General features: G+C 41.8%; 1 protein-coding gene across 1 annotated transcript in view; it reads right to left on the reverse strand.

The window, feature by feature from the left end:
• Positions 1–401: 401 nt before the first annotated feature.
• HSD17B2 (hydroxysteroid 17-beta dehydrogenase 2) overlaps positions 402–17,625 on the reverse strand; it is a 64,320-nt gene continuing 47,096 nt past the window's right edge. The window contains exons 4-5 of the mRNA XM_010375142.2: positions 7,732–7,869; positions 402–849 (exon numbers count right to left, since the gene is read on the reverse strand). Of these exons, the coding sequence (XP_010373444.2) occupies positions 488–849; positions 7,732–7,869 (500 nt within the window). The 3' untranslated portion in view covers positions 402–487. The remainder of the gene's footprint in view (positions 850–7,731; positions 7,870–17,625) is intronic.

Consider the following 17,625-nt stretch of genomic DNA (forward strand, 5'->3'; position numbering starts at 1 on the left):
CTTGGGTGTAGTAGTTACAGAATATCAATGCAGTCAGGAAGACTTGGAGGATCCATTAGACTGTTGCCCTTGCCATTTCTGCCTCCTCCTTCCCTTCCCTCTCTCTTTCGCCTCATCTCTCTCTGTCTCTTCTTCTTCTCTTGGCAGGCAGTGGAGTTCAACCCAGGATTTGAATTCTGGCTCTGCCTTTTGCTAGTGTGTGACAAGAAATCTCTCCGATTATATTAAGTAGGGGCAAAGATATCCACCTCAATTCTCTGATGTGAACTAGATGAAAGAATATCTGCAATGTATCTGGTGCATAGTAGGAGCTCAATTAACATTCTCCATGAGGCTGTTGCTACTCTGCAGCCTTCTCGCTACAAAGTATTATTCAATCAATGAATTTCACAGAGAATGCAGAGTAGGAAACAACTTTAATGAGAAACCCAGTTTCCCTTTCATTTCAAGACTATGACATTCCCACTTCTTTGAGGTCTTCCGTCGCCTAGGTGGCCTTCCTCTTATAGTTAGGCATGCTTAGAGCTCTGGGCATGGGCTTGTCTTTGCCAAAATTTCTTTCAATCAAGTAATTATATATGCCAATAGGCAAATAGAAAGCAAGACAGAGCCACAAGTAAGCACCTTTCCCTGGCGTGTAATAGGCAAAGGGGCTCTTCGCCGAGATAGCATGCTGGATGTCCCGCAGCACCGGAGAGAAGTCCGTGCTGGCCTCCGAGTTGATGAATAGGAGGAAATTCCTCTGCGATAAGATGTAGTCCTGGCCGTAGTCTTCCTGAACCTCAGCGGGTAGGTGGTCCAGAATGTCCTTCTCTAGCTTTTCCCACTTGTCACTCGTGCCTGCGATACCTGGGGCGAAAGGAAAGGAAGAGTCAGGTCCTGGGAAGGCCAAAGAAGTCAGGGAGCAGGCGCTCGTCTCTGTTGGGAAGGATGGGCCTTTGCAAATGCCATTTATTTATTTATTTATTTATTTATTTATTTATTTATTTTTGTGAGACAGAGTCTTGCTCTGTCGCTCGGGCTGGAGTGCAGTGGTGTGATCTCAACCCACTGCAACCTCTGCCTCCAGAGTTGAAGAGATTCTCCTGCCTCAGCCTCCCAAGTAGCTGGGATTACAGGCATCCACCACCATGCCCAGCTAATTTTTGTATTTTTAGTAGAGATGTGGTTTTGCCATGTTGCCAGGCTGGTCTTGAACTCCTGACCTCAAGTGATCTGCCCACCTTGGTCTCTCAAAGTGCTGGAATTTCAGGTGTGAGCCACCATGCCCGGCCTGCAAATGTCTTTTAAAATGTGTGCTTTATAACGGCATTTATTATCACTTCTAAACCTACATACAGAAAAGTGCACACATGATTGGATTTTTCCAAACTGGTAGCCCATGTGACCAGCAAACAGATCAAGAACAAAACAGGGCTGGGCACAGTGACTCATATCTGTAATCTCAGCACTTTGGGAGGCCCAGGAAGGGGAATCACTTGAGCCTAGTAGTTCAAGATCAGCCTGGGCAACAGCGAGATCCCGTCTCTAAAATATATATATATATATATATATACACACACACACACACACACACGTATACATAGACATGGACATATACACAGAAATTTAGCTGGGCACAATGGTGCTCACCTGTAGTACCAGCTATTCGAGAGACTGAGGCAGGAGGACCCTTGAGCCTACAAGTTGGAGGATGCAGTGAGCCATTATATGACTGCACCACTGCACTCCAGCCTGGGCAACAGAGCTACACTCCAATTTTAAGAAAAGAAAAAGGGGGGGAAAAAACAGAACAGGACCAGCCTTGCAAGTCTCTCCTCTCAGCCCACTTCTCAGTAACCATTTTCCTGATTAACAGGATAGATTCATTTTGGCTGGTTTTGAACATTATATAAATTGAATCATATGAATAGTACTCATTGTTTAGCATCAGCTTCTTTATTCAACATTATGTTATGTGTGTTGATTCTCCTTTCAGCATAGTATTCCATTGCATCAAAATCCCATGAATTATTTATCCGCTATACTGTAATGGACACTGTGCTTGTTTTCAACTGGGACCTTTACAAATGCTGCTGCCACAAACACTCATGTCTTTTGGTGACTATTACATGTATAATATATCATGTAATGTCTACAATATAATATATACTGTATATAATATAGTATATATACACTCATATAAACATATATACATATAATTTTTTTAATATAGAAGTAATGTCTACCTTTATATTTAAAATTAAATGCAGGATTTTAGGCTGGGCATGGTGGCTCATGCCTGCAATCCCAGCACTTTGGGAGGCCCAGGTAGGTGGATCACCTGAGGTCAGGAGTTCAAGACCAGCCTAGCTAACACGGTGAAACCCTGTCTCTACTAAAAAATACAAAAATTAGCTGGGTATTGTGGTGGGTACCTGGAATCCCAGCTACTTGGGAGGCTGAAGCAGGGAGAATTGCTTGAACCCAGGAGGCAGAGGTTACAGTGAGCTGAGATCATACCACTGCACTCCAGACTGGGTGACAGAATGAGACTCCGTCTCAAAATAAATAAATAAATAAATAAATAAAATACAGGATTTTAAAAATTTATTTAGTAGATATACTTTTCATTGATGTTTTTAAAAATATATGAAATGTAATTTTAATATAATTTACACTTATATTTAAATTTTAATATACAAATTACATATGATTAAGTATAAATATACATTTCAAATAAAGGCAATACCTGCTTATTATATAAAATTAAAGAATTTATTTACTTTAAAATGTAGCGGCTCTGCCTCCTCATTATATAAAGTGAATAATAAGGAGATGTGCGTATTTTAAAAATTAATCTCCTCTACGGTAACTAACAGTTTTGTGTGCCCTTCTCCATTCCTTCCTTGTTCGTACAAACATACATACACACAGAAGAATTTGATTTATTTTTTTAAACCAAGAAATAACAATAACAAAAAGGATCATACTATAGTATTTATATTTTCCATGAATTTGTTTTGGCTTAGTAATAAATCACAGACCTCCCTTCTCATCAATGTCTATGGATTAAACCAGAGCAACAGAATTTCCCATTGAACAGCTTTTAGCCAACCACTTCGCTATCCAAAGACCTTCCAGTTGTTCCTATAGGTTTCAGCATTGCAAGCGCTGCCGCAGTAAATAGACTTTCACAACCTATTCATTTGTACTTTGGCTTTACTTCTGTAAGCAAGAGTCCTCAGAGTACAGCCTGGTCAAAGGCATGTTCATTTTGAATTTTAATAGCTACTGCCAGATTACTTTCCAAAAAGGTTGCAGTCTCCCACACTTGCTCCTGCAAAGTGCTTGGTTGCTCAGATAGCTGTGGGGATGAGCCCTTGCTAGCTTGGGTGACTCCTGGATATCAGGACTGTGGAGAAGGAGGGGTGCTTACTTGGAAATGTGGGCCAGTAAAATCCAATTATACTCATGGAAATGCAAACGGAGTTTCAATTGCTCATTTCTTTTCAGGAAGGCACACACTGTGCTTAAAGAAATGATTATCCTGACAATGACTCTGGAGGCTTTTAGGTCCTGAAAAACATGTTTTCGTGAGCTAGTATTCCTCTTGCTACCTCTCCCCGTCCCTGTCTTCATAGGCTGGGGGTTCCTTTTCCTTTCCACCTCCTCCTTCTCTAAACACCTCATGGACTTTCTGGCCACTCTTGTGGGTACCCTATCCAGAGTCCCCAAAGCTCTCTTTGTGAGTGACAAAGCCATCAGTCTTTTGCCATCAGTCCATCATCATCTCCCACTTTTGACACACTCGCCCTACCCACCCATCCCATGCCACTTTGGTGCTACACACAATGAAGTTACTGATATGACCTGTATCAAAATCCCATCTCTGCCTCCCATCAGTTCTATGGCTTTGGAACTTCCTTAACTTCTCTGAGTCTCCATTTTCTCACTGCAAGATGGGGATATTATGATACCTACTTCATAGGTGAGGATTAAGGGAGATAATGCACATAAAGCACTTAAAACCTGCTAATCTAGCATGCAGTATGATTTAGCTATCTTATTTCAGGGCACCAAAAAAATCTGGAATGTCTCTTAGAATGTCTTCAGAAGCTCCTTGTCTGTGTCCCTAAAGATTCCTTTTCTTGCCCCCACCTTCAAATAAGTATTAAGTATGAAGTGTCATTCTCCAAACATGAGCTCTCTGCCTTCTGCTCTTGGGCTTCTTGCTTTCAGAGAGCTCATCAAATAACTTTAAACTGGGGGCAGCCTGATTTAAAAGGAAGAACCCAGGCGCTGCATCTCAGGATCTGATCTCAAATTTCCCACCATCACGGTGTACGTGGGGTACCAGATCCCCACCCTAGGGCATGTTATCCACCCCAGCTCAGCACCATCACCAGGAGAATAATGTCAATGAAACCTGCTCCTCAAAGTTGTGGTGATTGGAGTATACATAGAAAGGGTGGAGGTATAAATTGGAGCAATATTTTAGAAAACAGGTTGGTATGATTCAGTAAAGCTGAAGCCAGGAAAACTATGATCTAGTCATTCTTTCAGAGGCATTTGAACCAGAGTAACTCCATCTTGAATAGGGGCTGGGTAAGATGAGAATGAGACCTGCTGGGCTGCATTCCCTGGAGGTTAGGCATTCTTAATCACAGGATTAGATAGGAGGTTGGCAGGATTGGTATCACAAGATACAAGTCATAATAACCCTGCTGATAAAACAGGATGTGGTAAAGCAGCCAACCAAAACCCACCAAAATCAAGATGGTTGTCCTCACTGCTCATTATATGCTACTTATAATGCATTACCATGCTAAAAGACACTCCCACCAGCGCCATGACAGTTTATAAATGCCATGGTAATGTCCAGAAGTTGCTCTGTATGGTCTAAAAGGGGGAGGAACCCACAGTTCCTGGTCATCCCTCCCACTTTCCCAGAAAACACACGAATAATTCACCCCTTGTCTAGAATATAATCAAGAAATAACTATAAGTATACTCAGTCAAGCAGTCAATGCTGCTGCTGTACCTAAGAAATAGGCATTCTTTTGTTCCTTTACTTTCTTGATAAACTTGCTTTCACTTTACTCTATGAACTCACCCCAAATTCTTTCTCATGCAAGATCCAAAAACCCTCTCTTGGGATCTGGATCAGGAGCCCTTTCCGGTAACAATTTCACTCTGGAGCATGTGTCATAGGAAAAATTCAAGCACACAAAAAAACAAAGTACATGTACCAGAAAGTTCATAGCTGCATTGTTCATACTTGTTCAAACTAGAAGGGGCACAAACATGCCATCAACAGTAGAAAATCATGGCATATTCACAGAATACTACACAGCAGTGAAATGAGTGGACTACAGCTACACACAGTGGAGATAAATTGTCAAATGAGAATGTTTAGTGAAGGAAGCCAGACACAAAAGGATACATACATATTGATTCCATTCAAAGCACAAAAGCAGTTAAAGTCAAATGCTATTGATTGGGATGGATATAACTCTACAAAGAAAAGCAAATCAATGATCATTACAAAAAGTAAGAGGTGATTACCTATTGGGTGGTTGGAGAGGGCTGTGATGGTAGAGGATCATGTAGGGGCTTCTGGGTGTTGGTAATGTTTTATTTTTTTATCTGGGTGTTAAGTACAAGAGTGTTTATAATAATTTGCTGAAACATGTGCGTATAATGCTTTTTTCTGTTTATGTATTTCTCGATTTTAAAATAAAAGACCAAAATCAGTAAAGAATGTATGGTAAGTGGGTATCCCAGTGCCTGGTAAGAACAGCTCTCCAGAACTATTATACATAGCAATTATATTGAATCTCCAAAATCATAACTTAACTGCAGGATTGCTCTCTCGTCTAAACGGAATTTTACATCTGTGTGTTGGAATTCTCTTTGGGCTGTGTCACCAAACCCTCAATCCACCTGCCAGATTCAAAATCAAGTTCACCATTTCCCTCTTCCACCAGCTGTCAACCAACTTTTCTCTCTCTGTAACCCAGTCTCTCAGTCCAACCAGGACATTTGGCTTCACCTCTGACCCATATCTCTTCTCTATTACCTCTCCTCAATTCTCCTCCCCACCCAGGGAGTCCCCAAGTGGGTAACCCCTCTCAAGACTTCATCTTCTCTGCATTTTTATCGCTCCAGTCCTGCCTCTCATCCTGGTGACCCATTTCCCTTTCTCTGGGTCTCTGTCCCTTTCTCTGAGTCTTGTACCCCCTCTACAACCTTAGGAGGTTCTCAGCTACCAAGTGTTTCAAGCCAAAATTTCAGTGTTTTTTGGGATAACATTCAAACCTTTAGGGTTTGTTCTTTAGTGCGTTTAGCAATACCTTCCAGTCTGTGGTCTTTTATTAGACATACTTTTTATATCTTCACTTGAATCATCAATGAAATATTTGATGGCCCGTAACTAAAGACTGAGCCTTGGGGTAGGCTGCCTCTGCCCAGAGTTCAGATATGCAGGGAGGTGAGTGGAGAGAATGGCCATCTCTGCTTGGAGTGGAGAGGAGGTGGGTCATATTCTTTAGAGGGAAGGAGAAAAATATTGTTTCTGAAATATAAAGAAGCTGGGGAAGGAAACCTTCTTGGCCAATGGAAACAAAAGACTAATAAATGTTACTCCAGGTATCTGCTCAAACTTTTAGATGAAAATAAGCGCTCAAGCTAAATAAAGAAATCTGGTATGAAACTAATGGATTATATATCGTTAAACAGGTTTGGGTGGGGCAATGAAAATAATCAAAATTGGTGAGAGTCAGTTAGGGATCATTTTTGAGCTGCGTTCCCAAAGATCAAATACAACTCTACCATCGAGGAAGGGAGCGTGTGTCCTAGAAAGGACCTGCTCAGAGCAGGCACCAGGGGACCAGGGTTCTAACCCAGGAGGCCTCTGCTTGCTGATGACTTATGAGCCAATGCATTTCCTTTGTGAAAGGAAGCAGGGGTGAAGCCATACACGGAGAGCCTGACACTTAGAAGAGGCCCACCCATCCCAAGTCCTGCTGGGTGGACCCTGAGAGCTGGAGAACTCTGTACACATGACAACCCCATCCCAACCCCTTGCACTAAGAGACTTAACCAAACTCCAGCACGGTTTCTAACAGTATAAGGCCCTGTCCCTTGGATGACACCAGCCCCTCACTAAAATGCCTGCCTAAGAAGGCTCAGCCTTGCCAGAAAATTTTACTATTTGTTCTAGCCAACACACCCCTGAGAGGTCCCTGATTTCCCTTTCCTGAAATACTTACTAAAAAAGAACTTTAAATTGTAAATATATAGCTCTTACAATGCAGAAGCATTTCTCTCCAGGATCTGAGAGCCATTCCTTTGGAATTGAATCATGCAGAAGGATCAGACCTGTTTCTCAGTCTCTGTGGGAAGACAGAATCTGGACTTCTTTTATTGCCAAGCTGGCCCCTCTGCATAGACACTGATGGACCCTTATACTTTTTCACTAATCTGACTTACTGAGCCCCACTTTCCCCTCTCCCTCATTCTCCTTTTAAAATATTTAAAACACCTTTGCACAAATCAAAATGGAGCTTAGCTCTTTCCCCTACAGTCAGCAGTTACTGAATCAAACCTGTTTTCACCACTCTAACTGATGTCTGGCTGTGCTCATCTTTGACAACACTGAGGGGTTCAATGTGTGCTCTGTCAGACCAAGAGGACCTTCAGGGTTCCTTTCAGAATGAACATCACAGGTTCTTGGGCTCAGAAACCTACTTGTTCGGAAGCCTCCAGGTTGGATGGAAACAACTTTAATTCCCCACTTGGAAAGCTCGATTCTCATAACTGATGAGAACATGGTCACAGCCGCCTTTGATGAGCCATAAGATGCCAGCTTTGCCATTGGGGCCCCTCCTATGGGAATAAAGGGAGAAAAAGAAGTAAAGTTAGATATGTTCATTTGTTCATCCAATAAATATTTAATCGGCATCTACTGTATGCCAGGAACTGGTATCAGTGACTTGGGCAGACAAAGGCAGACAAGGGCCCCTGAGCCCAGGTGAGCAATGTTCTTGCTCATTCCCACAGAGTAGCTTCATTTGCTTCTGCCCTCCTTGTCTCCCCTATTGCAGCTGGTAGGATGACAAACCAAGTTGAAGGCTCAATCTTGCCCAACTCCTAAGCAAAACATAATTTAGGGCTGGCTGCGGTGGCTCACGCCTGTAATCCCAACACTGTGGGAAGCTGAAGTGGGTGGATCCCCTGAGGTCAGGAGTTCGAGACCAACCCGGCCTCTACTAAAAATACAAAAATTTGCCGGGCGTGGTGGTGCATACCCGTAATCCCAGCTACTCATGAGACTGAGACATAAGAATCACTTGGTTCTTATGGTGATTTTGGTGAAGCTCCGTCTCTACTAAAAATACAAAAATTTGCCAGGCGTGGTGGTGCATACCTGTAATCCCAGCTACTCATGAGACTGAGACATAAGAATCACTTGGACCCCAGAGGGCAGAGGTTACAGTGAGCTGGGATCACGCCACTGCACTCCAGCCTGGTGACAGAGTGAAACTCTGTCTCAAAAAAAAAAAAAAAGTAATTTATGTAAGATGAAGAGCATCTACTGACCAGGCCCTGATCTTCTAGGCTGACCAACCTACCTTCTGAGGTTCCTGGTAAACATATCTTTTTCGGGGGAGGAGAGTCCACTATTCAACCCACTACAACACCTACAATTGAACTGATTGGGCTCAATACTTGTTGCAATGAGGAATAATGTGCATCATGGGGAATGGTGGGGCATTTCTGTAAGAGGGTGTGAGAAAGGACTTATTCTAGGGCTAGAGCAGATGCTAAATCATATTTAGCTCAGAAGTTGGTGAGATTGAGCCTTAAACTGAGTTTGTCACTGGACCAGCTATAAGGAATTAATGGAAGGCAAGATCAAAGGAAGCCAGGAAAGGGAGTGATCTGCTTGGAATAAGAGTCTCTGCAGATGTCATTGAGGCAAGGATCTCTACAAAAGACCATCCTGGATTACAATGGGCCCTAAATCTCATTAACGATGCATGTCCTTATCAGAGACAGAAAAAGAGAAGACACAAAGGAGAAGGCCATATGAAAATGGAAGCAGAGATTGGGGTTGTGTCGCACAAGCCAAGGCGCACCTAGGGCCACCAGTAGCTGAAATAGGCAAGGATAGATTCTTTCCCAGACTCCCAAGAAGGAGCACAGTCCTGCTAACACTTGGTTTAGATATCTGGCCTCGAGAACTACGAAAGAATAAATTTCTGATGTTTTAAGCCACTCCGTTTGTGGTGATTTGTGACAGCAGCCCTAGACTATGAATTGAGGTGCATTCCTGGTGGTCTTCAGCAGGAGGACACTAAGGTTATGAAGGAGCAAAGACAGTGAGAGCTCACAGTGCCTCATGAAGTCTCATAGGAAGACTAGACCCATAACAACAGGGCTCCCAGTCTTGGCAAAGATTTCCCAAGTCAAAGAAGCATCCACTGGGTAAATGGACAAGCAAACTGTGGTCCAGTCATATAATGGAACACAACTTAGCCATCGAAGGGAGTGAGCTTGATACATGTAACAACATGGATGTCTCAAAACAATTATGGGCAGTCAGAGAGCCAAACAAAAAGGGTGTGTACTCTTTGGTATAATTCCCTTCATATAAAGTTCTAGCAAATTAATCTCTAGTGAAACAGATCAGTGGTGACCTGAAAGGTGGGGGTGCTATGAATGTTGTGCCCACCCCCGTCAAAACTCATATTTTGAAGCCCAAACTCCTAGTGTGATGGTATTTGGAGATGGGGCCTTTGGAAGGTAATTAAGTCCTGAGGGTGGAGCCCTCGTGATGAGAGGGATTAGTGCCCTTTTAAGAAGAGATACCATTGAGCTTATTTATTCTCTCTCTCAGACAATTGGTGAGCTAGTAATTTGTTGTCTCTCAGACAATTGGCGAGCTAGTAAACTCCTCTTCCATTTTTGGTTTAAGCTAAGTTGGAGTTTGGCCCTGTCACTTAAAACAAAATGTCCCAAGGCTTAACTGATATAATTTTAACACAATGTCTGGCATCAAGCAGGGTCTCATTAAACTGGTTAATCTTGCCGCAGATGGCCAGCGGATTTTTATGTAAGTGATTTATAGTTTCATGAAATCTTAGTGTTTGAAATCCAACTCCTATCTATTACTAGTAAGAGAGGCCAAAGAAGTTAAAGCAACTTGTTCAAAGTCACAGTGTGGGCTGTGTGGCAACCCCAGTTTATGGGGTTAGCCAGAGTTCTCACTTCTCCACGACCTTTACAGATGATGAAGGTTGGTCAGATAGAAGGCAAACAGGTGAGCAGAGGAGCCAACACTGACTGCATTCAAATCCTAGCTCGACCATTGATTAGCCACCTGTTATCAGGAGAGTCGCTTTATATTTGGCCTCTGCCTTTTTATTTGCAAAGTAAGAATAGTGATAGTACAAGCATCATAGGATCGTTGTGAAAGTTAAATTAATAATATATTAGAATAGTGCCTGGCACAAAGTAAGCTCCATGTAAGGGCTTCCTAGTATTAGTGCTACCTAGGCTTTTCAAAATAATATCTTAATAGCCCAAAAGGCTCCATATGTTCACGGTTTCTTAGAGTAATAAGTGCACCTGCTTCAGAATCTCCAGCAACTGTTGTTTATTATGTAGATTACTAAGAGCCACCCTGGACCCACTGAATCAGAATCTGCACTTAATACTTATTCAAGTAATCTTTTGCATATTAAATCTTGAACTATTACATTAGGGTTTTGTCACATATTTGTGCACATGAGCTTTCGTGATAATGCACTGCCTTATGGATAAGTGCTGTGGTTTGAATGTGTCCCTCCAAAAGCGTAAGTTGAAACTTAATCCCCAATGCAACACCTCCCCAGTGTTAGGAGGTGGGGTGTACCAAGAGGTGATTAGGCCTTGAGGATGGGGTGAATAGATTAATGCCATTATCTTGAGAGTGAGTTCATCATAAAAGGGGGAGTTTGGCCCCCTTTCACTCTCTTTCTCTTTCTCATTCTCTCTTGCCCTTCTACCTTCTGCTGTGGAATAACATAGCAAAAGACCCTCATGAGATGCCACCCCTTTGATCTTGGACTTCCCAGCCTCTAGAACAAAGAGCCAATAATTTCTGTTCATTATAAATTACCCAGTCTGTAGTATCCTGTTATAGCAACACAAAACAGACTAAGACAATGAGTATGACATATGAAGTTTGTTGAGAGTAGATCATATACCACATTAACAATCTAAACAAAAAGGGTGCTTTGAATCAAACATTTAAAACTCATTTGTCTTTTGCATTATTTTGAATGCTGCAAGAACTGCCAATATTAGACCATGTCTTACCTATGAAATGGCAGTATTATATGGTTCAACCTCATAGATCCAATCTTGCTGTTAATGCTTAAGATGACGTAAGATGAGATAAATATAGGTGTCCATGGTTGCTGATTAAGAGCCACTGTGTCTCAAGGCTTTCTGACCTTACATACCCCTTCATTGTCTGTCCAGTTACAGCCTTTAATTTTTTAATTTAACTTTTAATTTTATCAAGGTAAAAACACTTAATATGAGTTCTACCTTCGTAACAATTTTTTTAAGTGTGCAATACAGCATTGTTAACTATTGGCACAATGTTGTATAGCAGATCTATGTAACTTATTCCTCTCGCATTACTCAGACACTTTGAATAACCTAATATTAGGTAACTTAAGAGAACACCCCTTGTTATTCACTTAATGTTTGTGTTTCCAAAAAATTCCTATCTCAAAGCCCTAATCCTCAGGATAGCTGTATTTGGAAATGAGGACTCTAAAAAAGTAAAGTTAAATGAGATCAGAAAGATGAGGCCCCTGATCCAACAGAATTAGTGTCCTTATAAGAAGAGACACCAGACACTTCACACTCTCTCCTTGAACATGCACCAAGGAAGGGTTATGTGAGGACACAGCAAGAAGGTAGCTGTCTGTAAACCAGGAATAAAGCCCTCACCAGAAAAGCAACCATGCTGGCATTTTGATCTGGTACTTACTAAACTGCATAACTGTGAGAAAATAAATTTATGTTGTTTAGGCCACACGATTCGTGATATTTTATTGTGGCAGTCTAAGCAGACTAACATACGTAGTCAACAACAGGACCTGTCTTAACCAATAAGGTACAGAACTATGGACTCTTTCCACTCTTCCTATACCTAGACTGCACACATTCTATCCTTACTTAGCATAGGCATGAAAATCATCCCCCCTCTTCTAAGTCATATTCCCCCACATGCCTCTGTGAACTATTCAGTCAATTTGTTCCCTGGGCTGTGTTCCCTTACCTGGCAAGGGAATAAATTCAGCATTCATTTTGTTGATTATTCTGGTGGTCATTTTCTTTCCTTTACATTGTGGTATATTGTTGACAGTGGGCTAAAAATAAGGGATTTGAAGTTACCATTCTGAAGCTTACAAAAGAATTGTAAGCATCATGTTTTCAAGGTTCATTCATGTTGTAGCATGTATCAGTACTTCACTCTTTGTAAAGCTGAAAACTATTCCTTTATATGGATATGCCACATTTTATTTATCCAGTGACCCGTTTATGTATACTTGAATTGTTATACCTTTGTTTATACCTTTGGCTATATGAATAATGTTGCTATGCCCATCTATGTACAAGTTTTTGTTTGAACACCTGTTTTCTATCTCTTACATATACACCTAGGAGTAGAATTGCTAGGTCACACAGTAATTCTAAGTTTAACTTATTGAGGAACTGCCAAATGTTTTCCACATCCGCTGAACCATTTTATATTTCTACCAGTAGTATAAGAGGGTTCCAATTTCTCCACATTCTCACCAACATGTGTTTTTTTCTGTGTTTTATTATTATTATTATAGCCATCTTAGGGTGTATGTTATATTATGGTGGTTTTTCATTACGGCCATCTTAGGAGGTATGTTATCGTATTGAGATTTGATTTCCAGCCATTGTGTATTTAGAAGGCCTCTGGTGATGGTGATGCAGCTAAAGCTTGAAAATGTGGTCTGAGGATTAGTACCACCAACATCACTCAGGAACTAGTTATAGATTTGCAGAATGTTAGGCCCCACCCAGACCAATCCAGTCAGATTCTGCCTTTTAGCAAGATCTCCAAGTGATGCCCACATATGTCAGTGTTGAGAAGCAATGGAGTAAGAGATAGCCCTAAATTGCCAACACTTCCTAATTACCATTTAAACAGACCAGAGTTAGGGTTTGTATGCCCCTGCTTATTTATGCCCCTGCTTATTTTACATGTTCTTGCTTAACAGCCTGGAAAAGTAGAAAGCACATAGTACTTGGAGTAAAACAGACCCTGGTTCAAATCCTGAGTTTATCACTTACCAGCTATACAAACTTGGGTTACAGAGTGCTTGATCTAGAAAATTAATTAATATCTGCATTCTGTGGATGTTAGAATGGACACCTTGGACACCTATATTTATCTCATCTTATGTCATCTTAAACATTAATGGCAAGATTGGATCTTTGAGGTTGAACCATACAATACTGCCATTTCATAGGTAAGACATGGTCTAATATTGGCAGTTCTTGCAGGGTTCAATTTACATGTAGGCATGTAAATCTCTCACACAACCCAGCACGAGGAAGTTCACTCAGTCTTGCTCTACCCACCTTCCCCCTTGTCCCACAAGAGCCCTGCAGAGTGTCAGGGAAGAAAATCTCAGCCTTGGCTTCCTGTTTTGCCACTGAGCAACTGAGGGACTGGCTGAATGACTTGCCAAATGATTCTTTTAAGGCAGCTGGCTCAGCAAGGAAAAGTCCAGGAATGATCCCACAGTCTAGACTGAGACAGATCTCAAGGCTGAAACTGTGAACTTCATTAGATCCTTTAATTTGTAGACTTGTAAGAATCTCTAAGATTGCTTGCTTTGGTGTAAAGTAATTTTGATGTATTTTAAACAGCTTGGGCTGGACTCAGTAGCTCATGCCTATGATCCCAACACACTGGGAGGCCAAGACAAGAGGATTATTTGAAGCCAGGAGTTCAAGACCATCCTAGGCAACACAGTGAGACCCTATGGCAAAATAAATAAGCGGATGTGATGGCATATGCCTGTATTCCCAGCTACTCAGGAAAGTGAAGTGGGATTATTGCTTGAGCCCAAGAGTTCAAGGTTATATAAGCTACAATCATGCCACTGTACTCCAGCCTGGGCAACATAGGGAGATCTGTTTTAGAGGGCTTTATTTTCAACTCTTCTTATTCAAGCATAGCATGAGGGCCTGAAAAAGGTTTTGGGCCTCAAACAGAACAATTTTCCAACTGTCCTTTGTACCATTAGAGTTGTTTCCCACTTCCTCTAATACTAGGTTAAAAAAATAAAAATATGAAAACTAAAAAAACAACAACAAAAAAACAGCTTGATGTGGCAGACAACTGTGATTACTATCTCTCAGTCAAGAGGTCCCTTTGACTCGGGTACTTCCTATAAACCAGTGACTGTGCTAAGCACTCAGAACACGCGATGCATTTAAATCTGCAGCCAAGATCAGAGGTTTTCAATTGGGGGTGATTTTGTACCCCAGTGATCATGGGAAGTATCTGAAGATGTGTCACAACTAGGGGTGGGTGCTACTATTGTCTAATGGGTCAGGGACACATATGCCGTTAACACTCCATAATGCACAGGACAGTCCCCTTACAGAAAGAATTCTCCCCACCAAAATGCCAGTAGTGCCAAGGTTGAGAAATATTGCCCTGGACTCAGGTGCTACATGACCATCATTTGAAGATAGAGACAGACAAGTAAGGTGACCTGACCCAGGTCACCCAGCTAGTAATCGAAGAGCAAGATTTAAGCCAAAATGACACAAAATCTCTGAGGCCTGGGTCATTTTAGAAGGGCTTGTTTTCAAGCATAACATGCAATTGCACACGAGTGTTTACGCGAACATTTCTGAAGAGGAAAACTGGCGCTTTTAGGCCTCTCAAACAAAAGTTTTTCCAACTGCCCTTTGTACCGTCAGAGTTGCCTCCCGTGCCTCTGATCCTTGGTTAAATATTTATCTAACTGCCTTGCTGGGATTTGTGTTAAAGAGCTATGATATTTGTGTGGGAGGGATAATCAACATGTTATTACAATGGGGACAAGTCTCCTGTAGTAGACATGGTCAAATCTGGAAGGAGTAACCTGTTGGGGTCACCTCTTCAGGAGCTAGTAAGTGATGGGGCAGAGGATGAAGGGTTACTCGGTGTCACAGTCAGAGGCAGTTGTACCAGCAGCTGGCAGATTAAGAAGCTACAGGCACACAGACTGTCAGCTGCTGCCCCAGATCCTCGTGGTTGATGGTTTTTGGGTTGTCAATGCCACTGGGCCATTCACTGCATGCCAAGCTCAAGATTGATGCTTAAACATGCGTTATTTCATCTCATCTCTCCATGGTCCCCAGAAGAAGCAGTTACTATTATCCTCATCTTAAAATGAGGAGGCTGCAACTCAGAGGTTCAGAACTGTTCCCAAGGTCATGCAGTTGTCATTGGTAAAGACAGGATTAAAACCCGGGCAGTCTGTCTTCATTCTGCTTGCCTGGCATCCTAGAAGATTCTTACCTGTATTCCTACATGATGTATCTTACTCTTTCCCTTTCGTGTTCCTTTCTTTAGGGATGGAATATGTAGGAGGGAAAGACATCGGAGGGAAGGACATGGTTGACTCTAGATTGCATTTCTTAGAGAAGAACTTAAAGAAGTAATGTTTCTCCCCATCCCACTCCTGGAACTTCCCACCCGTAGGAGTGTATTGAGAAGACATGGGTTATGTTGACTTTATTTCCACACAAGAATGGGAGTTAGACTGGAACAAGCATCTAACAGTGGAGCTGGTAGAAAGCAAAAAATGGCCAATAAGGTACCACTGGGAAGAGCATCTGAGACCCTTTGGCCTTGTGTTTGATGCGGTGGTAACATATGGTTACACTGAGTCACCAGGGAAGGAGGTGGCTTAGTGAGTCAGAATATGAAACTCAAGTTCAAGTTCAAGTTGTAGCTTACAGACCAGTCACTGAATCCTTCTGACTTTGGTTTTTATAACTGCAAAATGAGGATAGCAACATTACAGAGGTTATTGGGGTCACATACCTGAGAGCATTCAACAAATGCCTGAAATGTAGTGGATCCCTCATAATAACTCTTAATATTTATTAGATATCTACTACATGCCAAGCACTGTTCTGAGTGTTTTAACATCAGCTCTAAATGTATTTAATGGTCACAGCTGTCACAGGAGGTAGATTCTAGTGTTATCCTCAGGAACCTCATTTTAAAAAATGAAAACACTAAAGTGTAGAGAGTTTAAGTGACTTTCCCAAGGACACAGAAAGTGATAGAAATAATAGCTAACCCTTACATAAAATTTACAGTGTCCACATAAAAACTTGCACAAAAAATATTCAGAGAAGCATTATTCATAATAGCCCAGAATTGGAAAGAAGCTAAATGTCCATCAACTGATGAATGGATTTTTAAAATGTGGTTATACTCATATGCATATTCAAAAAGCTGCAAAGAACCCTATTGAGGAGAACGTTTTGGGAGTTTCAACTTTCAGACAAACATCCTTTTAAGCAATGTGTACGTTCCAACTCTAGCTGCCTCTGCCCAAATGAGAGGCACATGGAACTTCTCACTGAGGCTGGACAACCAGGTAGAAGGTCAGGAGAGGGCGTGGAAATTCTGCCTGATAGAGACAGCAAGGAGGGTAAGAAGTGGCCAGTGGGCACAGGGAACTGAGCAGTCTTTAACAGAAAACAAAGGAGCCAAACTTTAATGGGTTAATAAGGTTGTCGAGAAGTAGAGGCTGCAAGTCACCTAGCTTTTGAAGGAGCTCAGGGGAAAAGGGTAAAAGAAGCTCTCACTGTTCAGCTCCCACTTACAAGTGAGGACGTGAGGTATTTGGTTTTCTGTGCCTGCGTTAGGTTGCTAAGGATAATGGATTCCAGCTCCATCCATGTCCCTGCAAAGGACATGATCTCATTCCTTTTTATGCCTGTATAGTATTCCATGCTGTATATGTACCACATTTTCTTTAATCTATCATCGATGGGCATTTGGGTTGATTCCATGTCTTTGCTGTTGTGAATAGGGCTGCAATGGAAAATACATGTACCTCAGAATTTAAAATTAAAATTAAAAAATAAACAAGTGCGGGGCAGTGTCCATTAATAAAAATAATAATAACTCATAGCCTTCAGGGAAGACATACTACACATGAGCATCTATGCTAAGAACTTTATGAGGATTCTTTTATTTAAGCCTCAGAATGCCCCTATGTGGTCTTATTTCCTCCTCTTATTCATCCACTCTTATTGCCTTTAAGGGGACAAAAGTGGAGCTTAGAGAAGCTATAGGACCTCGGGTTTTCCAGGAGTGTCACCCAACCAGGAAGTGGAGAGGAGAGCCCCGCCCTCCTGGCTCCCAGCCCAGCTCAAGGAGAAAAGGATTGAGAGTCTGGGGAGGAATCATTCTTAGAACATAGCCTGGGGTAGAATGAAAGGCCCAGGGAGAGAGAAGGAGTTAGTCGGGAGGAAGCAGGAGGAAAGGCTGAAGAGGAGAATGAGTGACAACAGAAGGAACGA

This window comes from Rhinopithecus roxellana, chromosome 20 (genome assembly GCF_007565055.1).
Source record: "Rhinopithecus roxellana isolate Shanxi Qingling chromosome 20, ASM756505v1, whole genome shotgun sequence".
NCBI classification, from domain to species: Eukaryota; Metazoa; Chordata; class Mammalia; order Primates; family Cercopithecidae; genus Rhinopithecus; species Rhinopithecus roxellana.